The sequence below is a fragment of the Prinia subflava genome, chromosome 5 (assembly GCF_021018805.1).
Source record: "Prinia subflava isolate CZ2003 ecotype Zambia chromosome 5, Cam_Psub_1.2, whole genome shotgun sequence".
Taxonomy (NCBI): Eukaryota; Metazoa; Chordata; class Aves; order Passeriformes; family Cisticolidae; genus Prinia; species Prinia subflava.
Window position 1 is genome coordinate 29,894,850 of NC_086251.1, and position 27,291 is coordinate 29,922,140.

Consider the following 27,291-nt stretch of genomic DNA (forward strand, 5'->3'; position numbering starts at 1 on the left):
TCTGGTAAAAGAGTAGATTTTTATATAATGTAACAATTAGCAATGGAGACATATAAGGAAGTTTTATCTATAGACTGGTAGAAAATCTAAAATCATAATAAAATAAAGCAAATCTATTTCTGCATAATAAATACATTGCTTCCCCTCTTCTTTCAGATTTAATTAAAATTATGCAAGTTAAGGATATCTTACAAACAATAAAGAATCTTAGTTTAGAAAATATTTGTGAATACAGTTCTCCCTGCTAGTTTCTATTTCTGAACATGAGATCTGGAAACAACCCTCTTGAAAAAAACCTGGCTCCTTAAAAATAGAGGACTTGCAGTCCAGTTCTTGTCTCCACACTACTTTCTTGTCTCACAAACAGAAAAGACCCAATCCTGTGGCAGCCAATCAGTTCCACTGAAGAGTTTGATCAGGAGTTCCTATATCAGACCAAAGGGAGAAAAAACAAAGCAGAACAAAGAGGTGAAATGGACACCTTGTACTCCTGATGACAGAAAAAGAGTTTCTGAGTCACACAGAGAGCTCTCAACACCCTGATCAGATGGAGACAGGATATAGCACTATCTGAACACATGCTCAAAATGCTTTGGAGAGAAATAGTTACATCCAAACTGCTGCTGGAGGCAGGAAGGTCTTGCTGGGATTATAATCAGCTGTGTGAGTGAGCACAGGCACAACACATTTGGCTAAATAATTTTTTGTTAAGACTTGCCAGTGGTACAGGAAAAAAAATTGTCCTTATAATGAAAATGATCTCATTTGCAGCTCTGTGATAAGTAGTATTTATCATGAATCTTTGATTCCTTGTGCTGTTATTGCAGCTCCTCTGGGATGGCATTAATATACCATTTCTCTCCATGGCTCCTACTTATCTCAAACAGTCTCTGCTACAGTGTTTTTACCCCTGGCCTGTGAAATTTCTTGAATTATATGATATGGGACAGTTTCAGCCACAATCACAGCAGGTCCAGGATTCTGCCGAAATGTTATAAAAAAATGTGGGTCAACTGCGCTATACACAGCAGCATGAAGATAAGGGTTTTACTGAAACTTCTTTACAGAGGTGTATAAAAGTTGAGCATAGCTTCATCATTCAGTAGAAGCACACTCATCTCATGCAATCAAAACCATCAAAAGGGATTTTACAAAAAGGAATGTGTATTTTTAAAAAGTTATCTTTAACTAAGGTCTAGCATCAGACAAAAACCATGAATATTTAAGGAAGTTAGACAGCAGCACATCTTAAAAAACAACAATAATAATTTGCACACACTGGCTTAAATTTTCAAAGCATTTTACAAAAACATTAATTCCTTAAGCCTCACAACATCTTTGTGAGATAGTTAAGTATTATTAGTCCCTTTTTAGAGACAGAGAAACAGGCATGAAGAGAGTATAACCTGCTCACCACCACACATGTCAAATCCAGGTACAGAACATCAGATTTTCCAATTTTTGCCATGTGTGGTCAAATCTCTTAAAAGCTTCTGGTCTTTAAATTCTGGTCTTTCCTCTCATCCCTTTTAAGACACCTGTCCTTATTTCAGTCTGATATGAAAAAGTACTCACCAAGTGCTATTCAAAGAATTACTGAATGGTTTGGGTTGGAAGGGACTGTAAAGAATATCCCATTCCAACATCCCTGCCATGGACTGGGACACCTTTCACTATACCAGGTTGCTCATAGCTCCATCCAGCCTGGCTTTGAACACTTCCAGGGATGAGGCATTCACAGCTTCTCTGGCAAGCTGTTCCAATGCCTCACCACCCTCACAGTAAAGAATTTCCTCCCAACACCTAATCAAAACCTAGCCTTTTTCAGTTTAAATTCACTAACCACCACCCTTCTGATAATCCTTGTAGCCCTCCTCTGGACTTGCCCAATTATGTTGTGGGCCACAGAGCTGGACACAGTACTCCAGGTGGTCTCACAGGAGCAGAATACAGGTGGAGAATCACCTCCCTTGGCTTGCTGGCCATGCCTCTTTTGATGCAGCCCATGAGAAGCAGTTGGCTTTCTGCAAAAGTTTTCAACGCATCCCAAGAACCTCCTGAACTGCTTATGCCCTGCTGTGTTGCCTCTCCAACAAACATGGGGTGGCTGAAGTCCCCCCAGGGGACTTGTGAACGTGAGATTGCTCTTACCTGTACAGGACTTCATCCACTCAGTCTTCCTGGCTGGGAGACCTGTAGCAGATCCCCTCTGACACGTGTCCCTGCTCTCCCTTTAATCCTGACCCATAAGTTCTTAATGGACTCCTCATCCACCCCTAGGCTGAGCTCCATGCACTCCAACCCATCACTGACATAGAAGGTGATCCACCCTCCTCACCTCCAGTGCCAGTTCTTCCTAAAGAGCCTGCATCCTTCCACTCCAACACTCCAGTCATCTGTAACAGCCTGGAACGTCTGAGCACACTACTCAAGACAAACAAGCAGAATTAGGAAAAATATTTTTATAAACTCTATGTTACTGGAAGCTGTTTAACAAAAGACTTGACACGGGTATTTCCATACTGCCAGAGTGTCACTTCTCATCAGGCACCTGCCACCAGGAAACTTGCTGAGGCCTATCTGCAATGCTGGGACAGCTCAGAAGCTGCAAAAAAATAGGGTTTCTTTGCTTCTTCCAGACACAGAATCTGTCTCTGGCAGGGGCTCTTCTCTAGGAAGAACTCTTATGAGTACAACTGCACTCAAAAGGAAAAACAAAGGAAGATTTTTATCAAGAAGATCCTCAAAGTAAAGCCAAGGGCACTAATATATGTCAGAAAATCGAGAAAAATTCATCTATTGTGCTTTTGTTCCCTTTCTCTGGACTTACTCTATTATAAGAGATGGTCTGGAGGCATCAGACATCCTGGGGGCTAGAAAATGATTCTCCATAGTCACTTTGAAAAGACAGGTTCCCTTATCACATCACTCTTGCACTGAACTAGCAAGTGACAGACTAGGATTAAACTTCCAAACCACCTGAAAGTTCAACTCAATGGATTTACCACTATAAACTGTCAAATTTAACCAGCTGGTAAATCTGGCAGATCTACTGCTGCCTTTTTGCAAACCCAGGCCCCAGGTGTTAGTGGAGATATAGAAATCAAAACAGTCTTTCCATCTTCAGTTACACGTGTCCATTAGACACTATCCAGAGTCCAGGAAGATGATTTCATGACAGCTTGATCTGAAGATCCTCCCCATACTTTTGGATCAACTTGACATGATTATGGTCCACCGACCACTGCTCTGGGAGGTGTTTGGGCTTCATGCTGTCCAGGAAATGCTGCCGCCAGCGTCTTTCCAGCTGCATAAGAGAGCGCAGGCCTCCTTTAGCACAGCACTGCACCACCTTCAGTCCATGTGGCACGAAGCTCTCATTGCAGATCCTGCCAGGACACAAGCACAATTTATTCTCACACAAGCCTGCTGCCAGACTCCAGATCTGTCTCCAATGAACAGCAAGACAATGAAGATACTTTCAACTGCAGTTTAATTACAGACAAAGGGTAAGTTCACCAAGAGGGAGCGTTTTAAGCTTTGCTTCAATGCCAGACTGTTTTCTGGAACATAGTTACACTGTAAGGCTGGTTTCTCTGAACTGAGAAAGTGTTCTTCTTTACAGCAACACTAGACAAAGCACTTAAGATCCATTACAAGCTCCTCAGGAGACTGCAGATTTCTCAAGGCAAAAATTATATGACCTCTGGGAATACACAAGACAGAGAGTCAAACAGACTTGATTAGCATATCTGGTTTGATAACCAAGATGCCATGGCATGAACAAACAGAACTGTGAAAATTACAGGAGATGGGATTACACCTGCTTACGGGAAGAGAGAAGATTCAATCAACTTCTGCAAGCAAAGAGTTGTTGTAAAATGCATGAGTTTTCTGTGTGATTTTTAACCTGATTATTGTAGTAGAAATGATTAACCTGTCTGAAATAGTATATAAGCTTTTGGAAAACCTGAGTAAAATCGAATTCTGATCACCGAATCAGTCTTCCCGTCTCTCATCAATCGCCAATAATTGGTGCTCCGTGTGAGGAGAAGAACCGGCGGTCTGCTGGCAATTGGCGACGCCCCTGGAACTGATCGTGGCGGTGAAAGAACCGTGTTTGGGCCTACAATCATCTGTACGCCGGACGTGACAGGTGAGCCAGGGGAACTCAAGGTATGGGACAGGTCATGTCCGACGGAAGAGACGTTAAGAAAACCATCCAGCGCTTGCTGAGCAAGCATGGATCCCCCATTCTTAAGCAGGACCTTAAGTCGCTCCTACGATGGGTGTCACGCATGTTCCCCGATACCACCCCTTCCTCTGTTCTTACTCTCCGCTACTGGGACAAGGTCGGCGTAAAGCTCTACGACCTGGCTACGCTGCCTGGCCACGAGCCAGAGCTGCGCCTGCTTCCTGCATGGAGGACGGTCATGGAAGCGGTTAAAAAAGAGGGGGGGAGCGAGGCAGCCTGCGAGGCTACCGCGGAGACGGCCCCGGAGGCCGTGCCAGACCGAAACCTGCCCAGGTCCCGCTCCCCGTCCCCCGTCCGCACCCCCTCCCCGACGAACGCCAAAGATAAAGCCCAGCCGCCAGCTGCACCCCCACCGGGATCCCACCAGCGACCACAGAGCTGCCGAACACTGATCGCTTATGGGGACTCTGACTTTAACAGCGACAGAAAGCCATTCGACCCCGGCCCCGAAAATGATCCGGACTGACTCGCTTCAAATATGCATAACAATTGGTTACAGATAAAAAAGAAAGCTCTTAAAGACAGAGACCTTGCCTTTATTTCGCTAATCAATGCCTCTTCAAGTTTCACCAAATGGCCAGCTTTTACAGCAAATCATCTCACAGCATGAGACAGCAACGAGTGCAGACACAAGTCCCACAGCAGACGCAGTAGCCAGAGCCAACCTTCAGCTTCCAGCCAGCGCAGGCCCTGCCCGCCGGACCATCTCCGACCTACGTCCAGCAACCCCAGGGAGCGCCGGATTGGACATTTCAACCCGTGATACAGTAACGTTGACCAATTCCTCAGTGTTTTGTCTCCCCACAGGAATTTACGGACCTTTGCTACCAGGTCACCATGCTTTGCTTTTAGGTAGATCTTCTACCTCGGTAACAGGATTATTTGTTTTGCCAGGAGTTATTGATTCTGACACGGTTGGGGAAATAAAAATCATGGCTTGGACCCCACAGCCCCCCTGCGTGGTCCCAGCAGGGACCAAAATAGCCCAGCTTGTACCTTTTCCAGCAGCCCCCTTATCCACACCCCCGATAGCTAATCAGAGGGGAGGCGGGTTTGGTTCAACGGGGGTACCACAAATTTTTTGGACCCAGCGCATAACTCCTGAACGTCCTACGTGCAAGTGTAAGGTGTCTCTGAGAGGTAAAGAGTTAATTTTAACCGGATTGATTGACACGGGCGCGGATATCAGTCTTATCTCCCAAAATCAATGGCCTAATGATTGGCCATTAATGCCTGTCCCCCAGGTCCTCTCAGGGGTGGGTGGAAACAGTCAAAGCTACCAAAGCCAACACCTGGCACAGATCACAGGGCCTGAAGGCAGGGTAGCAACTGTCAGGCCTTATGTGTTGTCTGCGCCGCTAGTTTTGTGGGGGGGAAATGTTCTATCTCAATAGGGAATTTTTATGCAGTCAGATTTTGTATAGAGGTCATTTAAAACTTAAAAAAAAAAAAAAAAAAAAAAAAAAAAAAAAAAAAAAAAAAAAAAAAAAATTGGTAAATTAATGTCTCTTAAGTTGTTAACAGGAAAGGGGGAGCCGAGGATGGCACCCCTTCTGAGAAGACTGCAGAAAGCTCTTTTAGGTTTTCAGTCTTTTTTGTTCTTGATGAACTCTAAACAAATGGTTACAGCCTTTGAGTGAGAACTTAATGCAGAACTGCTTCTCTCCTTTTCTTGTCTAGTTTGTCATCAAACCTAGGTTGAATGCAAATGTGTTGAATGTGAGATACTGTAGTACTGTGCATCTCATAAAAGACGAGGTATTTGCTGTTAATGTGATCCATCAAGATGCATCAGAAGCAATGCACAAATTCAACGATTAATGTGTGTATATAAGTTTGATCCACCTGAAGAATTAGAGCACAGTGGCTTACTGCCACTGAGAATAAGGATATATGATGATTTCCTGACTATCATGATATTTACTGAGAATTGTTTCTAGTGCTCAGATATAGCCTGTTAAACTTAAATGCTTTTGACAACTTACATGCTTTTGACAAAGATTGTGATAACCAGTTTGATTTTTAGTTCAAAAGACATCTCCCTGGAAATATTTGGGCTGGCGAATAAGCATGCATTCTATTTCTGCACAACCCTTGCAAATCTCAACTGAAATCAAAACTTTACATGATGCACAGAAGTTGCTAGGAACAATAAATTGGGTCCGTCCCTTGCTTGGGATTTCAAATGCAGATTTAGAGCCATTGTTTGCCCTCCTGGGAGGAGAGCCTAACCTCTTATCACCCAGACACTTAAACAAAGAAGCACAAATTGCGCTTCAAAAAGTAGCTGATGCTATCTCTCAAAGGCAATCAGCTAGGTGGGCTCCAGAGTTGCCTTTGTGGCTAATTATTCTGAATCCTAATAAACAGCCTTATGCATTAATATTTCAGTGGGACTCAGAAAAACCAGATCCTCTTCTAATTATCGAATGGGTCTTTTTGCCTAACAATATGCCCAAGACTATTTCCATGCAAGATGAACTTATGGCCATGTTGATTGTCAAGGCTCGGCAAAGACTGACCTCTTTGGCTGGGAAAGATTTTGATATTATCTATCTGCCTCTCACAATGTTTTATTTGAATTGGTTGCTACAGATGTCTGAAAAATTGCAAATTGCTTTAACAAATTACCCAGGGCAGATATCTATCCATCCGCCTAAACACAAATTATTAAATTCGTCTTTTAATTTAATCCCCAAGCCAAAGAGAAGTGAGACTCCCTTGCAAGCTATGACAATATTCACAGATGGGTCTGGGAAAACCCGTAAATCAGTGATTGTATGGAGGGACCCTGAAACTGGAACTTGGCAATCTGATATTGCTGTGGTTGAAGGGTCTCCACAAATAGTGGAATTAGCTGCTGTTGTAAGAGTGTTTCAGAAATTCAGCACACCTTTTAATCTGATTACTGACTCCGCATATGTTTCAGGTATTGTACAGAGAGCAGAGAATTCTGTTTTGAAAAATGTTAAAAATGACATTCTTTTTTCCTGGTTAAAACTGCTGGTCTCTCTGTTAGACCAGAGGACGGCTCCTTACTTTGTGATGCATATCAGGTCACATTCCAATCTACCGGGTTTTCTCACTGAAGGTAATGCCCAAGCAGATTTGTTAACCTTATCAGTGCAGCATGTTTTGCCTAACAAAATAGAGCAAGCTAAACTGAGTCACTCCTTTTTTCACCAAAATGCTGGGGCTTTGGTAAGGCTTTTTAAATTAACTCCAGCACAAGCCTCTAATATCATTTCTATATGCCCTGACTGTCAGCGTTGCACACTTCCTAATGTGAACACAGGGGTCAACCCAAGAGGTCTACAGAGCCTACAAATTTGGCAGACAGATGTGACACACATTCCTGAATTCGGCCGCTTGAAATTCGTGCATGCTTCTATTGATACCTTTTCAGGCGCTCTGTTTGCCTCAGCTCACACGGGAGAGACAGGGAAAGACGCCTGCCGTCATTTCGCTGCTGCCTTTGCCACCTTAGGAATTCCGCAACAGATTAAGACAGATAATGGACCCGCATATATTTCCCGTAGAGTTGCAAACTTCTTCTCATTATGGGGTATCACCCACAAAAGGGGCATAGCTCACTCACCCACAAGACAATCAATTATAGAACGAGCCCATTGCTCTCTCAAACGTCTTCTGTTACAACAAAAAGGGGGAGCCGAAGATACTCCTGCGGAAAGATTATGCAAAGCCTTGTATGTCTTTAATTTCTTGAGTTGTTCAATGACAGACTTAAATCCCGTCAAATTATTCAACTTGCTATTGCTGTCAGAGCTTTTCAAAAATTTTTCTCTTCCTTTTAATCTAGTAACAGATTCAGTTTATGTTACAAAATCGTGAAGCCTCAGCCCTATAAGAAAGTGTAAAACCTGCAAACAGATGATAGTTTTGAACAGCTGAATAAACTCCTAAGAAGCTAAAGACTCCATAAATAAATTAGAAATTTAGTTAAAATAAGCTTTCTTGTATTAGACATTATATTATGTATTGTTATAATTATTCCTTATATTTTACAGTGTGTTTAAACTAAAGGTAGAATCTGGATCTTGGCTAGATAACCTGTTTAGTGGCTGGGGTTTGACACCCTGGCTAAAAGATTTTCTTAGGATAGGAATGCATGTAATGATTTTAATAATAATTGTATTAGTTATGATACCTTGCTTGCTTCAATGTGTGTAGAGATTAGTAAATAAAGCCATCAAGGGGGTATTCTTGGTTAATACAGAAGGGGGAGATCTGGGAATACACAAGACAGAGAGTCAAACAGACTTGATTAGCATATCTGGTTTGATAACCAAGATGCCATGGCATGAACAAACAGAACTGTGAAAATTACAGGAGATGGGATTACACCTGCTTACGGGAAGAGAGAAGATTCAATCAACTTCTGCAAGCAAAGAGTTGTTGTAAAATGCATGAGTTTTCTGTGTGATTTTTAACCTGATTATTGTAGTAGAAATGATTAACCTGTCTGAAATAGTATATAAGCTTTTGGAAAACCTGAGTAAAATCGAATTCTGATCACCGAATCAGTCTTCCCGTCTCTCATCAATCGCCAATAATGACCCTTCAGAATGCTGAGCCTGTTAGTGAATTCCCTGCCTGGATGAGTTTTGAGTTACAACATCTGCACTTTACAAACAACAGTGAGCATAACCAGGAGAAAATACTAATTTCATGCAGAGACTAGACACTTGTTAAGAAAAGATATTTGGGGAGGCTTTGAGAAAGGGAAGAAGGGAAGATTTCTGATATGACTGTCCTTCTGACTCTTTTCCTTTTCCTGTCCTTCAAAAGAAATATAAAATGTTGGAAGGGAAGATGCAGAGCAAGAACAGAAGACTGGTGAGGAGGAAGGGAAAGAGGGAAAGAAACAAGCTGCAGTTCAGGGACCAGTAGCGGGTTGAGGGGAGATGGGTATAAACAAAACCAAAATCAGTAAGAAATGCAATATAAACAACTTATAAAATCTTACACCCAGCCTACATGGGCTCACTATACCTGGTTTCCAGACCAGCTGCTGCCTGGAGCATCTCTGGAGTGACCGTGTCAGTGTTATAGAAGTCCTCGATGCTGTGCAGCAGCTCTGCCCTGCGGGGGTCGGGCAGGCTGTCTGCATTCAGCAGGGCTCGCGCCGCCGAGCGCACTTGCCTGCGCAGGGGGTCCTCCAGGAGACGCACGCCCTCCTCGGAGCCGATGGGAGCCCCAAACTCCTGCGCCAGCTGCTGCTTCAGGTGGTTGTCGTAGTAATTGGAGATGGCGTGGCAGGACGTGCACAGCAGGAGCACATCATGTGAGTTGTGGTCCTTCATCTGGATGGGGAAGTGTCTTCGGTATTCGTGAGGAACAACGTTCTTCCTAGAGAAGACAAAACAGACAGCTCATTGCACTCATCTGGAGCCGCTGCTCCCCAGTTTCTCCTCTTCCTGCCCCAGAAGGGGTCAACTAAAACTAAAAGTCCAGGTAAGCAAATATTACCAGGACACATAGTACAGAAAGTGATTATTTTTATTCTTTTCATTTGTAGTTCTCTCTCCAGATTTTCTGCATTTCTGTTTTTCCTTTCCAAAAATTCATCACTTTCAATTAAAGATTCATACTGTAAAAAAAAAAATAAAATCAAGTAATGCACTATGAGAAGTATACTTCTCAACTAATCAGTAGCAGACAAAAAAGACAAAGAGAAAAATCTTGTTCTTTTTGCCTCATGAGCTTTAGACTCACCCAAACCTTTCAAAAATAAAGGATTAAGTGGTGGAAGGGACAGTACAGCTCTTCTTGGAAGGGGATGGTACCCACCCAGTGTGTCAGCACACTGCTGCCCCTGTCACTCACATGTTCCATATGCTTTGATCTCCGCCAGGATCAGTATCTCCTGCCTCTTTAAGAGGAAAGACTGGTCTCTTCAGTGTCTCACACAGCCAAACAACTGCAGAGCACTCAGGGTCCCACCCAGGACATGAGCAAGCACAATGATTCAGGCCACTAACCAAGCTTCTGGATGCCAAACTTCTGGATGCAGACCTCAGTCGTGCTTTAGAAGATGCATTTTTCTCCTACCCACTGAACAACTCACCGAATGTAGGATTCTCGCTTGCCACACACAACACAGAGGTTTTCTTTGACTGTCAGATAATAATCAACTTGAGACTCAGGACGTCCTGAAGGCTCAAAGCGCAGCTTCACAACAAAAGGGTCTGTGCTAACTAGCTCTAAAAGGATAAAGGCAAAGAGAAAATATTCAAGACAAGTTGTACTGGAAAGCTAAAATAACGATGCTACAACGTAAGAGTCACGCTAGTGAATGCCCAGCAGTACTTCCAATAAGAAAGGATACAAAAAAATTCATGCTCCTTTATGAAGAAGAGGAAAAAGAGAGAGGAGAGAGGGGAGAGAGGGGAGAGAGGGGAGAGAGGGGAGAGAGGGGAGAGAGGGGAGAGAGGGGAGAGAGGGGAGAGAGCGGAGAGAGCGGAGAGAGCGGAGAGAGCGGAGAGAGCAGAGAGAGCAGAGAGAGCAGAGAGAGCAGAGAGAGCAGAGAGAGAGCAGAGAGAGAGCAGAGAGAGAGCAGAGAGAGAGCAGAGAGAGAGCAGAGAGAGAGCAGAGAGCAGAGAGAGAGCAGAGAGAGAGCAGAGAGAGAAAAGAGAGAGAAAAGAGAGAGAGCAGAGAGAGAAAAGAGAAAAGAGAGAGAGCAGAGAGAGAAAAGAGAGAGAGCAGAGAGAGAGCAGAGAGAGAGCAGAGAGAGAGCAGAGAGAGAGCAGAGAGAGAGCAGAGAGAGAGCAGAGAGAGAGCAGAGAGAGAGCAGAGAGAGAAGAGAGAGAGAAGAGAGAGAGAAAAGAGAGAGAAAAGAGAGAGAAAAGAGAGAGAAAAGAGAGAGAAAAGAGAGAGAAAAGAGAGAGAAAAGAGAGAGAAAAGAGAGAGAAAAGAGAGAGAAAAGAGAGAGAAAAGAGAGAGAGAGCTGCATTTCAAATACCAACAGTAGAACTGGTATGCCTACCTCCAATCCCCTTGTCCAAATACCACTGAGCCTTCTTGCGATCACACGTGCACAGGGGCTGTCCATCTGGTGCGTGCAGGAAGCAGTTGTCATACAGTGGAGACTTTCTATGAAACAAGGGCAGTATTACAGCAGCTGTAACAGCATGCAAAAAATCCCAGAGCTTTCTACAGCCCTGTGTGCCACACTGCAGTCCAGGTAGCTTCCTGCGAATCACAGAAGTACTCCTGAACACAAACCTGAGGCTGCTGAGACTCCACAGGCTGCTGCTTAAGTAAGCAGTACATCTGAAAATTTATCCAGGGTTCACCAACTCTAAGGTATCTTTGCTCTCCTGCTGCCAACAGATTTGTAACTTTTGAATCCAAATTTTCATGAGATGCCATCAATGAAGACAGCATTTTAAAAAATTTGAATTAGAAAACAGAAGACAATTGAAGTCACAAAGGACAATGAGCTAATAGTAAGCTCAAAGTGAGAATCAATTTACAGACAAGGCAGTTTCAATGACTGGCTGCCTAAGCCTGGATTTTAATGTTTCATTATAAATTTTTTTCTAAAATTTAGTGTGAAGAGCAATTACTCTATTCAACCAAGAGGAATGGTCCAAAAACACTCTTGCAGCACTGAGAACTTGAACACATGAGTTCAGAACAATGAAGCTGAGCTGATGCCCTCAAACACAAGCCCCAAACTTTGGCAGTGACAAGAAGTCCTGCTTGAGCAGTCTCTGATGGTTTGGAGCAGTGTATGGAAGGGCTCTGTCTTGCAGAAAACATTTCCTTACTCTGCTAACCTCCTTCAAACAAAATTGAAGCGTGAAGCAGGCTGGGCTCAGAGAGGACCTGGGAGGAACTGGCCAGACATGTCACAATACACTCTAGGGAAGTTTCCTTTCCTCTCTACAGCGAGAATTTACAAATTAGTACTCAGCAGAGCTCTACCAGCTAAAAAGGTTGATTCACAGGCTATGTAACCTGATAAAATTATTTCTTCTGAGGTTTGGGAGGGGAAAAAACCCAACAAAAGATACAGGAATCTCCTTCCACTGAGCATCAACAGTTCAACTCAGTCACCATGATAATTTCAGTACTTCCCAACTCTAAATGAATAAACATTAAAACTAAACAGACAAATAGAAAGGAGGAGTGAAAAAGGGCTTTGGAAACCACATCCAGTGTTATTACAGAGCAGAGCCACATTGCTGCAAATACTGTAAAAAGCAGTGAGTCTACAGTTCTCTCATGGAGTCAAGCACAGTTAAAAACAAAAATATAAATAAACATATATCAGAAGATCTTAATTTATCTTGGAATGTAATTTTATTTAAATTTTAATCCTCCTATGAGATGCAGTCCTCCTGTTTTGTATAACACAGCCTCCAAATAAAAAAAAAATTAAAAAAAAAGAGGAACTCGCTTTGTAAAACACAATACTGCTAATCACGGCTAATGAAATCAATACTATTGACTACACTAAAATTTCTCTGTTGCCAATCCAATAAACTTAAAAAGAAAACACATACAAAAATGTATTTCTTTCCCAATGATAATTACAAATAATTTTAGTTATGTCCAGTGATAAATTTTATTAGATTAGATCCTGACAAAACCAAACATACAGATACCCCACATCTTTCACTGCATTGAGCTCAAAGCAACTTTTCCAACTTATTTTTAACTTAAAAGCAACTGAACTCCTGCTAGCAAAAGCCTTTAAGAATCTAGGATTCACTCCAAAAAATCGCCTGCAAGGATGGTAATGCTGAATCCAGCAACAGCTGCCTCTGCAAGGCCCAAACAGCACTGTTCTCTCCTCTTGCCCCCTGGCCAACACAGAAGGGCACTGCTTTGCTGCCACTACAGGCTGTTCCTTCCTGTGCCCTCTGGCACCTCACGTAACATGCCTCACCCCTGCTAACCTCAGCTTTCAGCCCTGCCATCTCTGTGGTCATGGTGACTTGGGACAGCAAAGGACAAACAACAGTCCCCAAGGCAGATCCTGATGAAAGGACAAGCTCTGTGCAGTTGCCACCTTTTCCTTGGAGAAGACAGGGCACAGCTGTCTGGGCAGCAGAATCACAGAATATGCTGAGCTGGAAGGGACCCACCAGGATCATCAAGTCCAACTCCTGGCCCTGATGGAGTGACACCTTGGACACCCAAGAATAACAGCTGGAAAGCCAACGGCCTCCTGCTAGGACTCTGCTCTCTGGCTAACGCTTCCACAGGGCAAGGAAAGAAGGGCAAAACTTAAAGACAACACCTCAGCTTGCTCATGATCTCAGAACCGCCCGGAACCGCTCGGAACCTACTTGCTCAGTAGAACTTGCTCATGATCTAAGTAGAGACCTAACCCTGCTTTTTTCAGGGTTCTCCCTATGCAATGCAAAGAGTAGGATGTGCTCATGTACTCACCGTGCAGAATATCCCACACCCAGAGGCTTTCGCTTCTGCCTCCGTGGGTCTCTCATTTGCTGGTTGCCAGAGGGCTGGCCATTCACCCACGATCTCCGATTCTTTGTTTTCTGAGGGGAACGTCCCTCTCCACTCTTCTCCTCTCCGTTGCTGCCACTCTTTCTTCCTTTAAATGGGATATCCACCAAGCCCTGGCATTTACCCCGTGCTTTCTCCCAAGCAGTGACAGGGTTTTCACCTTCAGATGTAGCAGGGATGCTGGTAAATCCCAGCAAATGGAAGAACAGAGCCACTGAGACCTGAGCATCCCTAGCAGCATAGAGAACCTGCAGAAAAGCACAGAAGCTAAGATACTGACAAACAGGAAATACTCCCAACATTATTGGTCTTTAGCACACGGTACAGTAAAACCAGAAGCTGGATTCATTTCCTTTGGAAGTTCACACAAAGTTTTGCCAGTTGAGTGGCACTTTCATAACACTTTCCTAACATCACCACATCTCACTACCCTGGGGTAGTGCCCCCATGGACTGCAATGGACTGAAAATACATTTAGGTCAGACATCCTCCAACCCCACCAATCCTTCCCCCATAAAAAGCTCCCTTTTGGCACACTGGCTAAGAGTATTCAGCATGGTTTTTTGTCCTGTCACTCCCCCTGCCGGTCATTGCTTCTGCAGGCATTTGCAGCTTGACTAAAGAAATTGCGCAGCCAGAGAAAACAGCAATGCTCTAAAGAAGGTGAACAAGATTTCCAGTGTCTCTCTAATATTGCACCGACTGCTACAGACCGCAGAAAATAATAAAAAGGTGCGGTTTTGGAAACACTTCTTCAAAGGACCTTGCCTCACAGATCTTTCAAGACTAAAGGAAAACAAGGGTAAAGAATCCAGGGAGAATAGCAGAAAAGTATCTTCATGGAAAAGGAGGGAAATGCAGGCAGTGAGTCTGAAATTAGCATTAGGCCCTGTCACACATAAGGTTTTGAAGTATAATCTGAATAGGCTCAGATCTCCCTGCTGTTAAGCCTCTTTTTCAACTAAGAAGGTTACTTTTCCACCCAAAACAGTAAGCTGAAGTGGAGAACACACCTGGTCTTGTGTCAGTTCTTCTGCTTCCCAGTTGCTGCAACGCACATGAGGAGATTTGTCAAGTGGGAAGTTCAGGACTTTTTCAGCTAAAGACTTAAGGCTAAGGCAGTTGTGAAACAGATCCTTCCTTCAGTTCAACAAAGAAAGGGAAACAAACATATTAAAAATGAAACTATACACTCATGCAAATTCAGATGGCCTCATACAGCCTGAACCTTCCACAACACAATGCACATGATGATGTATGACTTAAACACCACACAGCTGCCTGTTAGCTTTACAGGCCTTCTCCCTCCCCTCTGCTAAAATGTCCTTTCTAGATTTAGTCATTATATCGTGTTTGCAATATGCAAAGCAGGCAAGGCTGGGAGTTAGTAACATTTAAGGCTGAAATGTTTGGCTCTGAACTACTCACTTCTGAACTAAAGAGGTCCATCATACAGTGATGGACCACTTGTGCAGGGATTCATGAGAAGCCCAAGAACCAGAAATGACAAATGAAGAATCCTGGCCACTAGAGACAAGAAGTCCATCCTCAGTGCTAAAAAGGCACCAACAGGTCAGCAAACCCATGGCCCAGATCACTAACACCACACCAAGGCACACATATAACTGTACATGAAGAATATTTGCAAGTAAAACATCTTGAAAGAGTGAAAGACAAGAAAATGGCATCACAAGTGTGACCTTTCCATAGAAGAACTGGTTATTAATATTAATATTGATAAAGAGAAAGCTGGAACTGGTTTATTTAGTCATTTTTCAAGAAATCTCGAAATTCAGCAGTTTCACTTATGTGCCCTGGGCACATTTAACTCACACTTCTAGGGAGTGTATTCAAACATCTGCTGACAGTGTTCACTCTCAGTGCATTATATCACTGTGCCTGGACTTAAAAGCTGAAGCATGATACACAGAGAAGTCCACAAAGGTATCAGTCTGTGAGAGAAGACTGATGGACACAATTAGCAAGTGAAATCCTCATGAAGATTTCACTTCCATTAAGATCACAGAATAGCAGCATGGCATGTTCTTGGGCTGCAGCTATCAGTGCCCATTCTCTAAAGCCACCCTAAGAATTCCAGACATACCAGCCTGATATCATTCAGCTTATGCAAATCACCAACTCAAATGATGCCTCAAACGGACCTACCTCCTGTCTTCCTGTCTTCAGGCACTTACCTCTGTCTCATGGCTAAGTACCGGAGATCCATGCTGCCTTTGACTGGAAGACCATAATCATGAAGCAATTTGCAAGAATCTTCCCAGCATCCTACCCCAACTTTCAACACAGCACTATCTGCCATGATGTCCAACAGGGTCTTTGGAAGAGTCTGGCCACTGGCAACAAGCCTGGGCAACCGTACAAGAATGCAGAGGCCACTGGAAGAAGCCATCTGTAACAGGGATACAGGATTTGCTTTTCCCTCCACAGATACCTGTAATGAAGGAAAAAATGAGAGTCCAAGTTACTGTATTATTAGTAATACTGGAGCTGAAGCAAATTGCAAAAAAGGCCACTGAAAGCAGGAAATACTTATGAGTTTACACAGTTAAGTATTGTTACATGTCTCTAAAAATTCACTGCAAGTTATGTGGTCTTTTTCACAGTATTACTGTCCCCAAGCTACTTCTTGCCACACTCCCACAAGAGAATTCTTCCCCTTTTCACCCTTCCCCTTCATAGCTGAGCTGGTGGAAGAAATCAGAAACGTCAGCACAAAGCCATCCACTATATAAATGTTTATGGCAAATATGTTGTTTAGCTGTGGCTTACACTTATGAGTGTGGGGTGAATAAATTTCCAGTCAAAGCAATGGCAAAGCCAGGCTTTATAAATTAGTTAAGGTCTGTTTGAGATACCACACATGCAGATGTACAAACAGAAGAGGAACTTTGTTTTCTAGTTGTCCCAGTGAGTTTTATCTATATATTGGCATTATCCTAATTTTTAGATTTAACACTCTTAAGATTGTTTCTTAAATATGTAGCTGGATTTAAAATAGTGTAAACCCAAGCTACTTCTAATAAATCACCTTTAAAGAGATATTACACAAAACACATAGTGCTATATTTAGCCATACAACTGTTACTCTATTTAGTAAAGTCGATTTGTAACAGGAACTCAGTAAACAAATATATCTGGGGAATTAAAAACTTAGCATGTTTAAACGTAAGAAGAATCAAAATTACAGCTACTTCACTGCCATCATGACAGATGACAGTTTCAGCAGTCAGCCCTGTGGTATCGTTTAAGCAAAGGAATTGCTCGACCTTCAATGATTTCCCCATGCAATTTGCAATTTATAGGAAGGAGAGACGCTTCTTGATCACTTACCCACTCACAGTCAATTCCAAGAACCGGCCACTTCTCCAGCTCCTTCTGCAGCAATGGTTCAACATGACCCCACTCCTCATGCTCTGAAACTATCACTATGTCTGCACCAAGGCTCCTCTCTAACCAGAAAAAGGTTGGAGATCTGAAGAAGGAAACCTCCTTCTTATCCTCTGTCTTAATGAGTTTCTCATCTCCTGACTTCGCAGCTGCTTCTTCTTGCTGACTACTACAGCATGTTTTTCCTTTCCGACGCTGGGCTGCTTTCCACAAAACCAGGCCCCCCAGTGCAACACCCAGCAGGGTCGCCAAAGTAATCGTCATGCCTGTTTGCTTGGCCATTTTTTATTGCGCTTTCTCTCCCTTCACCTCACCCTCTCAAAACGGCATTGCGGGATTTCATCATGGCCTGCAGAAAAAACAAGAGAAGAAGAAATTAAAGACAACTTAATGAAATGTGTTTAGAGATATTAAATACATGCAAGGGTATCATAACAAGGTTCTAGCCAAAACTTGTGATACTGACAGAAAAAAGTTCTGGGTCCCACTGATAGACTGGGGGCCTGGGGACAGACTGCTTGCTGCAGCGATGGATTGGGCAGGAAGAGGAGACTGAATGCTGCTGTTGATCACACCACTAAAACTTTAAAGGGAATTCATTAAATTTATCTGGTGCAACTCGGAATAACTCCACAAACTGTTATTCCAAAAATAAACTAGTCACGGTTATTATCAACACCTTTTAGTCCAGTTTGTAACTATATCAACGTAAACAAGGCCAAAATGAAATTGCTGCAGAATAAGCATGTCCATTCACGCATCAGTAAGTAACAGGCATTTGTCCATTACAGTCGCATCCATACTAGGGTCAAATGGCTCTCTAGGCATTGAAAAGCCCTAAAGCAGCAACATCTTATTTTTAACACAGCTGTCCCTCTATCACACAGAAGCTTAGTACCCCTTCAATAAATTGAAATCAATCCTGCCCTTCCATCCCGACCTCCCCAACCCACCCCGTTGTTTCTAAGGGGCTGTCCTTGCGCACTCTTCCCCACAAGCAGAAGTTCAGGAACCGATGCTGCTCCAGCCCCAGCCACTCCCAGCCCCCCGAGCAACAGGTCATTCACAGCCTCCCCGTGAACTGAGCGCCGACACCGGGCCATAAGGCCGCCCGCAGCGACGGCCTCCCCGGCGACCCAACAGCCACTACCCCTCCGGGAGCCGGGGCTGCCGGTGATCCTGGTGCGGATCCCCCGCCGGGGCAGGACAAGCCCCGATAACACACCCCGGCCCCCGCTCCGCCCGGCCGCGGAGGCGCGCCGAGGCCCGGGAGCGGGCGCGGGACCCCGGCCGAGCGCCCCTCGGGCTGCTGCCAGGCCCGGCGGGAGAGGGGCGGGCGGGGGCGTCCGCGGCTGCCCTCGGCACCGCGGGGAACGCGCTGCCCGCTGTAGGCTCGGTCGCGGTTATCGACCCGGGAAGAGGCCCGGACGCCGGGAGCGAGCACGCGGGAGGCCGCGGGCGCACCGGACCGCGCACCGGCAGCCGCGGCCGCCGCCTCTGCAGGATGCGCGCAGCGGCCTCCCCGCACCCGGCCCCGCCGCCCGCCCGCGGCCCCGCCGAGCGCCCACCGATCCGCCCGCTGCCTGCGTCCCGCGGAACGGCTGCGTCCGGCCGCGGGAACGCCCCGCGGGGCAGTCGCCGCACACACCGGGAGCCTTAGAGCGGCGGACGCTTCCTCTGTGCCGGCCGTGCGAGGGGGCGGTGGGCGCCGCCATGTTGTACGGCAGCTAGTGGCGGGGCGTCTGTGTGGCTGGGCAGGCGCCAACGTGCCTTCAGCCGGGGCAAAATACCGCAAGAATACTGAAAAGCCAGCTCTTTTTAAAAGAGATTTTTGGAGTGAAAAGTGCGGTTTGGTGTCTGCGACTAGGAAGGACATGAGGAGCGAGCCGCAGCGGGCATGAAGTCACCCACACGCAGAGCAGCGGGGAGCCCCTGGGGCAGGAGGGACCAGGTAGAATGGGAAGTAAAGAACAAAGGCAGCCAGGAAAATAAATAGCAAAGCGCAGCCACCTCCAAAGTGGCAAACCGGAAGAAAACAAAGAGGAAACAAATCAAATGCAGAGTATTAAGAAATTAACAGAGGAATAATCACGACAAGTGATTGTTTTCCCCGTGTGGGGGGAGAAATAGGAACGTTAGAAGCAGGACACCACAAACCCTGGACCGAGAGTGTACAGGCAGCGGCTGTATTCAGGGTTACGATCATCAAGACTTGAGGTCATCACTCTTAAAAAGCAAGTAAGTCTCCAGCCCAGACTTCATTAAAAATGAGAGGATCTGAGCACCCAATTTCTTCAAAATCCTTTACAATTCCCAGTATCTCCCAGATTTTGTGCTGTTAGAATTCCACCTAGCTGCATCTATTTGAAGTAGAGACTGAACCCACACAATATGCTGTGTTAAATCAATTTAACGGCATCGGATTTTGTTTTAACTTTGCCACTTGTAGTCATCAGGGTAGGAGGATCTCCCTAGCAGAGACTTGGTATTTAGGAGACCCATTGCCCAGAGAATGCAACAAAGCAGCTAATGGCTGGCATTGACAAAAATCACCTATAGAAGCAGTATTTTTTTAGTCTCTTAACTCATCTCTGTTTTCCCCCTTCTTTTTTTCTTGACACAGGAAGAAGGTACAGACATCTTGATAGTTCACAAGGAACACAGGTGATTTCCAGAACACTTTTCTGAGCAAATAAGGCCCTCTCCTTATCAGAAATAAGATGACAAGGCTATAAAAGGTTAAGCAGCTACTTGTTCTAATGACCTGATCTATGCCAGCATGGTGTGGCCATATCAGGTTTCAGTGGTTCTGGGGTAGGATCAGAGTTTTGTTTTCCATTGACTTGCATCTGTATTTTGAATGTACAAATGCTTTATACCTTAGAGTTACAGCTTCTGTATCTTAAGTCTCTCTACAAAGCCTCTCAGTGTTGCTCTACAGTGAAGAGATTTTGATAAATTTTTATATTACTTCACAGAGTTACAAAGCATTGGATTCTCACTGCAGTAACTCACATCTTTTCTGTGGTTCATTCTCCTCTAGAGGAAAGGTCTGCATCTCCTTTCAGTCATTGCCTGGCCCCAGCTTCTCCATCCATCCCCTATGCTCCGATGCACCAGACACAGCTGACCAGCTGAATTGCAGATCACCAAGCACGGCTCTGAAGTTTCTCACATGACTTGTGCTCGGAAGAAAAGTGCATCATGTGCATCCTCAGGAGAGAAAGCTGGAGGAGTCTGGCAGTACCTGAGTTCCCACAGTCAGATGGACATGTTCTGCCTGTTTCTCTCCCTCTCTTCCCTTCACACATATTCCTCAAAGTACAATGCTTTGTTTTGTATGGTCACTGGAATCTAGCATAAGCCTGGATTGCCACTTGGGTGGATAGTCCCACATCTCCTGTTGCACCTGTGACTGCTCACTCCCTGCTCCCTTGCTCCAGCACCCCCATTTCTGTGATGACAGGCACAGAAAATCATGGAACTGATCCATCTGTAAAATAGTTCGAAGAAAAATGGTAACACCTGGGGACATAACAGACATTCCAAGGCCCAAGTGACTGGAAAGAGAACCAAGATAATGCAGCTAGGCTCCAGGATCCAGCTGCCCCTACTGTGGGGTAGGCAAGGCATCCTTAAGAGACTCTGTCAGAGCTCAAGTAAAGCAGAGAATATTGAACAAGTCTGCGAAGGTTGTTCACAAGTAGACTCTTCATAATAAATTGGCATCCACCCAGAAATCTGAAATAGCAGGTTTTCCTTTTACAAATTGTTTATTTTAGTTTCTAAAGTAATAGAAGTGTAAATTTACAGAAGAGAAAAATGCAATAAAATACCCCAATATTTATTACACAGTGAAAATCTCACAGAGAAGAGGATAGCTTTTCTCCAAGTAAGAGGATTGTATCCCTGGTTGTATTTAAAGCCTTTATTTTCATGACATCACTGACATTACAGAGTCCTGTAAGCCATGAGTCTCTTTAACAGCTTGTCTTATATCTACCTAGCCATTTATTCAAGTATAAAGATTAAATTAAAAATAAATGAAAGCAACTGATGCATGAGTGCACTCTGGCAAAAAAAACCCCAACCAAACAAAACAACAACAAAAACCCAAAACCAAAACAAACAAACTCCCCAACAAAACAAAACAACTACCAAAACCAACCCAAACAATCAAAAACCAAGTTCCCAAAAATCTGATAGGGACATTGCTGAAGATGAGAAGATAACCAAGTGAGTAAATACCAACTGCTGGCTTAGCTTTACTTACAAGAAATCTGTTTCTTGTAAGTTACCAGCAGGTAACATGGAAGCCTTTCCATGATAAACAGCAACATTCACTTTTCTGTGTCTGTAGCCTGACCTGAGGTCACTGCAGAAGCCTCTGTCAAAAGAGTAATTTTTAGCCTGATTTCCTAAGGAAAGAAGACTTATGAAATTACTCTGTGTTAGTGTTTCTGCCTCTGGGTCCCATTACTTCCCCCACTTTCTTGCCAAAAAAAAGCATGTTTAAACCACTGCTAAATTCCATCTAAATTTGTACAAAGGTAACTTCAGTGAAATGCAAAGCCAAGTGGATAAAAAAGGTCCTAATAAAGCTGTCACTGATAAAATGGTAAGCATGTGCAGACACTGCTTAATATACATATGAGAATCCACACAGTGGTATCACATCAGGGTAAATCCATAGGACACCAGACTTCACTTGTTCTGCTGATCACAGAAAAAAAATTATAATGACATTAGCTCATCCTTTAGGAGGGAGAAAACTGGGGTAAATGAGTCAGTGTTCAAAGGAAAATCAATGATCATGGAATATCAAAGGAAAAGGGCTCCAGTGAAGACTTAAATTGCTGGTAGCAGACAATGAGCAGAGAGCTGCATGTAGTCCCCACTAGCTCATTAATAACACTCTCTTTGGGGCCCCATCCCAAGCTACAGAAAAAAGCCAAACTCACGTTTCACCTCCTAATGTGATTTATCTTCCTTCTGTCGATGCTAGTAACCCCATGACTACATATGCAAACAAGCTGTTTTAAACAGGGTTTGTTTTAACACGGTTGAGACCAGGAAGGCAGTAGGGTTTCTTTCCTCAAGAAGTCAGAATGAGATCAGTTTCAATCAACTGTGAAGCCACATCCTAAAGGTGGAGTCTCACACTGCAACAAGGTAGATAGAAGGTTTCGCTTCTGTTGAAAAGGCAATTCTATTTCCCCTTTTACCTGTCAGCATTCTTCTCCAGCCTCAATTCTGCAAATACTGGTGCCTGCTTGATTTGAGGAATTAAGTGAGCAGGAAGCTAGCACAGCAGAAAACTGGGTTTTCTTCTGGTTTAACTCCTTGTACTAATTCATCATACAGCCAGACCTCAGTGAAACTACATCCTAAGCCAAAAGATGAGTCAGTGGTAGCTCACTGAAGGTAGCTCATTGACAGAGTTTGTAAGTTTTGCAAAGAAGCTAAAAAAACCTCAGAACTGTAAAATTCTAGATAATCCCATGAGGATGAGTTGTATTAACATCAATCATCATCAACGTATTTCTTCTTTAATTGCCAACTCTTGTCATTGCTTATATAGAAACAGAGATGATTTTCTCAATTCCATTTCTTGAAAAGCTGCTTAACTTTTCAGTCAGTCAGTCCAGAAGGCACTCTGAGTCAGCCTCACAGTTTATGGCTGCTAAGAATATGACATCCCCATCTCCAAAACTCATCTCCCAGCTGGGCACTCCAGATTAGCTAGTGCTGATTTTGGCACTCATTGGGACACTTCCAGGAGCCAAATAAACACATGGCAGACAAGCAGGTCCAATAAGTAGCAGCATCAGCACAAAGAAAGGGACAGAGCACAGAGCCACAAAAAAATAAAGCCACCTTTCAGTGGTCACAAATCATTACATTAGCTTAGCTGCATGTTAAACCCATATAGCAGAACAGCAAGTCCCAAGGGAAAAGGAGAAATTCGAGAAAACATTCCTTGTTCTTCCTACCTTTCTGGTCCAGGAAAGTAAGCAAAAGGAGAAAAGCCCAGAAGCCACCAAATTTTCACTAGAGGGAATAAATTACACAAGCAAAATGATTTTTAAAAAATTCTATGGCTAAAATATGATGTAGTCTTTTTGGTTTACCCTTTCTTTCTATGTCCCCTCAAAAATTAAAAATATTGATATAAATAAACAAATTAATAAAAGCCTTTGACTCAGCTCCACTTTCCTAATTATGCATTCACTATCTCTTACTCACTCCATAGAAACCCAACTATCAATGTCCAAACTTCTCAGTTTCCACTCCGGATTAACCAAAGCCAAAGGTTCAACAGAAGCCCAAAAAGAGTATTTAAATCTCATCCTTTCTCACCTGACACAATTAACCATGCTTCACTTAGATACTTTTTACCTACTTAAGATTTCCTTCCTAGTGTTTGACAGACTCTTAGAGAGCTGTATCCTTGGTCTCCTGTTACCCTCCTACATTATCTCTCAGTTAGCTCTGAGGAAAAGAGCAGATCCATCTGCAGAGAGATATTTATTTCTATTTCAGATGAGATACCTCCCCCTATCCAAACTCAAAACACAGTCTTCTTCTCTCTTCTGTGAATGGCTATCAAGAAATTAGAGTTCAGCAGAGCTGGAACTTTTCCCTGAAAGCCCTCTTATTATTTTCTTTGTGAGTATCAAAGCAGCACCAGTTTACCTGCCACTCAAGCTTGTTTGTCAGCTGTCAGGTGTGACTGAAATGTCTTTGTAGATCCTAGCACCCAGGGTATATACTTCCCTGTGGCAGGTCCAAAACAACCCTTTGATCTATCCTTGCAGCTAAGACCTTTGTTCTCTTGCTGATGTACAAAGACTGCCCTAATACCTCTCCATCCAGCATTAACCAACACAGCTGCTAACCCAACAGCCATTGTCCACTGGAAGTGCCATAGTCTGACAACTGATCAGTTATCGTCAGTCCTTCCTGAGGCAGAAAAAAATTCTGCAGCATGGACAGAAGCTAATACGAGAGCAATGTGACACCATGGCCATACCTCATCCAGATCAACTTAGTACGGCTGAGAGACTGGGCTCTGCACAGCCTTGGAATTAGTAACTCTGAAACTGCAACCCAAGATTGTTTACATAGATCATTTCTCTAACCATATCACTTCTTTGAAGGATTCTCCTAGTTCCCCCTTCTGTATTGCATCAAACATTATTTACTTACCTTCACTTCCAAGGGCATCTAGAGCAAGTCACCACCCTGTTCATTATCTCCCATTTCCTTTCCAGTTGACTCTTCCACTCTGTTGCCTACTTGTTGGAATTCCAGTCAAAGCGTTTGTTGTGCTTTATTTCATGCTGCTTTTGAGACATGGAGGAGACTGTAAATCTCCTACAGAATTAAGCAGCTCAAGCAATGTGTACAGATAGACTCTGGCTTCCTGTGCCCTTTGGGTCTGGCCAGGCCCAATACAATTTGGACTGTCACAAGCAGTCTCAGTATAGCACCCCCATGCTAGCATGTCCCCCAGAACAGCAACGTGATGAAGTTTGATCTGTTTGACTAACTACTGTCAGTACATCAATTCCATTGCAAGCTGCAGAATGTTCCTGTTAAGGTAGACAAAGATGCTTCACTGATGCTGCTTCAGTATGACTCAGGACAACAGGGTATGTGCCTTCAGAGATAACAGCACTCTGGCTTTATTAACACTGCAACCCATTATTTTCCAAGGAAGACATTACCTGTATAGGCTATGATAACTTCCTTGGGTGCTCTATTAAAAATTAATTCAAAGAAAGGAATCAGAGTGAAAAGAATGCTTACTAGTACAGTTTTTTAACCTATACGGTCATGTCATTGAGCAGAACAGATTGGCAGTCTGCTATTTTTTTTTCTTTTAAATTCTGACTGCTTAGAAATGTGATTTTAAAAACCCCACAAAAACAAACAAGCAAAAAACCCCAAACAAACAAAAAACCAACCCAATAAAACAAAACCAAACTCAGTTAAATCTTTCTTAAAAACCCTGGAACTGGGGGCTTAGGAAATAGTTTTATTTCTACACAAAATCATGTAAGTACACAGCTTTCCTAGAGACTGGATCCAGAACATGGATAAAAAGCACTGGAGATTTTATTATCTTGCATATTTATTCCATTATAGAAACCAAAGGTACTCAAAGATATTCAACCTGAGCAATACTTTAGGAAAGTGGAAAAAATGAACCACATGTTGGGAATTTAGAAGTGAGCAACAGTTTCTGATATAATTGTAATGGTGCAGAATGTCATGGCATGCAAGTAACAGAGCTATAAAATATGATTTTATAGCAATGTCTGAAGCTTACCTGTGTCTGAAGCTAAGGTAATAAACACAAACCATGACAGACAGTGCCTTTGCCTCTCTGTATTGAAGGTGGCTAAACATGTTACACTGCAATAGTTGGCCATCAACAACTATAACTAGAAAAGAACCTTACGTACAGTTCAGATTAGAAGAGAATAACTGCTCCATTTTCACTTCAGTTGTGAAGCACTGTTAACTGTTAATGTTAACACTGTTAAAGTAACTTCTTACATTCTTTTTTTATTCCAAATTAGAAAAGAGTTTTTTATTTACTTTTGTTATGTGTTAAAATTAAGGCTATAGTGTTGTCAAATATAAAGCTTGGTTTATGCAGGATTTGGTGCTCTTTCTATAGTCTTAACCAAGAAGAAACCCAAAGCACTTAACTTTCTATAATTAAATGATTTCTATTTCTCTGGAAAAGCTGTCACTGGAATATGTCACCTTGCCACATCACAGTTTATGTCAGGTAGGGTTTTTCACTCTGCTTAAAGTTTGAAAACTCCTAATTCCCAGCAGATGCAGTGCTACACAAAGATGGCCAGGATGGTCAGGCTGATTCCTCTCACCTTCTGAAAACTGTATCTTCCCTAGGTACTGGTACCATGAGAAATACACACCTGAAAGTTTCGAGCTGCTCACTTTGTGCACAGGCAGCATGCAGTCAGATGCTGCAAGGCGGGACTGGGGGCCTGTGCAGCGCCTCACGGACATCACTCTTTGAATGACACTCCTGTTGCCTGACATGGCATCAGATGTTACCTGAGAGGTACAGGGTCCTGTGAAAGAGAAAAGATATTCCAGTAAGGTAAAGGTTAGGTACTGTTAAACAGAGAAGGACAAGACAGATCACTTCCACCTGGTTAGCCAGCTGCGTTTTGGGGTCTAGTTGACACTGCAGGGTAAGAGAAAAAAATCATCTGTACTTCCAGCAGTCTTCCAAGGGCTGCAGAAAGGTCTACTGACTCACTTGTGATGGGACAACTCTCCTGTTTTCAGTGTTGCTCGAGACGGAGCAGGAGAGAGGAAGCTATGAAACCTCGGATGGCCCCATAATAACGATTATAGAGAAAACAACCACAACAGGAAGAAAACACCAAACTAAATTCTAAAGTAGTAATGCTTTGAATTCCCGCAGAAATCGCTCAGAATTTACAGAGGACAAGCCCCACTGCAAACCGCCCCCGCACCTGAGCTATTCTCCCCCTCATCTTCCCTCCGGTGCGTTGCCCGCCCGTTGCCTCAAGGCGGGCCGCCCGTGGCTGCGGAGCGCTGCCTTCCCCTTCCCCGCTCCGCGGGAGCACCTGCCGGCCGCGGGGCCGCAGGCAGCACGGCTCACTCAGCCGGGCCGGCTTGGCTCGGCGGCGGCGGGACGCGTCCTGCCGCGGCTCCTCCGAGTGACGGGTGCACCCGTTCCCCGGCAGCTCCTCCGAGTGGCGAACGGGTCCTTCCCCTAAAAGGTCCCCGGAGCGGCGAGTGCGTCCGGCCGCCTGCAAGTCCCCGCAGCGGCGAATGTGTCCCTGCCCCGGGAGGTCCCTGGAGCGGCGAACGTTACCGTCCCCCGCAGGGGCCGATGTGTGTGACCCCCGCGCCGCTCCGGCAGCGAGTTAACCGGCGGCGGCGCCACGCTAGAGCCGGGCCGGGAGGCGCGGGCTGCAGCTGAGGATCAGCTGCTAAGGGAAGCGGGGAGGAGCCAGCGGGATCAGGAAGCGGCGGAGTGTCTAACACCTCTCTGCCATGGCTGGCTAAAGAAAAATCATCATAACCATAACAAGGGGGGAAGCGGGGGAGGG

The 27,291-nt window shown here is 44.2% G+C and overlaps 1 protein-coding gene and 1 long non-coding RNA gene across 7 annotated transcripts; one reads left to right on the plus strand and one right to left on the minus strand.

Annotated features, from left to right (window-relative positions):
- EXD2 (exonuclease 3'-5' domain containing 2) lies at positions 1–27,266 on the minus strand. Of its 6 annotated transcripts, XM_063398733.1 has the most exons (10): positions 26,689–27,266; positions 26,119–26,277; positions 17,108–17,513; positions 15,952–16,208; positions 14,770–14,896; positions 13,679–14,004; positions 11,262–11,368; positions 10,344–10,479; positions 9,269–9,625; positions 1–3,389 (listed from the first exon to the last, which is right to left on the minus strand). In XM_063398733.1, exons 3-10 carry the CDS (start codon positions 17,444–17,446, stop codon positions 3,173–3,175), a joined length of 1,866 nt encoding a protein of 621 aa, XP_063254803.1. In that variant the 5' UTR covers positions 17,447–17,513; positions 26,119–26,277; positions 26,689–27,266; the 3' UTR covers positions 1–3,172. The 6 variants fall into 6 exon arrangements, with proteins under 6 accessions (XP_063254803.1, XP_063254805.1, XP_063254802.1 ...); XM_063398735.1 differs by lacking the exons at positions 26,119–26,277; positions 26,689–27,266 and adding an exon at positions 18,813–18,900; XM_063398732.1 differs by lacking the exons at positions 26,119–26,277; positions 26,689–27,266 and adding an exon at positions 18,733–18,870.
- LOC134551290 (uncharacterized) lies at positions 19,264–24,364 on the plus strand. The gene is made up of 3 exons (XR_010080552.1): positions 19,264–19,402; positions 19,788–19,828; positions 20,208–24,364. It is a non-coding gene; the product is annotated as an uncharacterized LOC134551290 (long non-coding RNA).
- Positions 27,267–27,291: the final 25 nt, after the last annotated feature.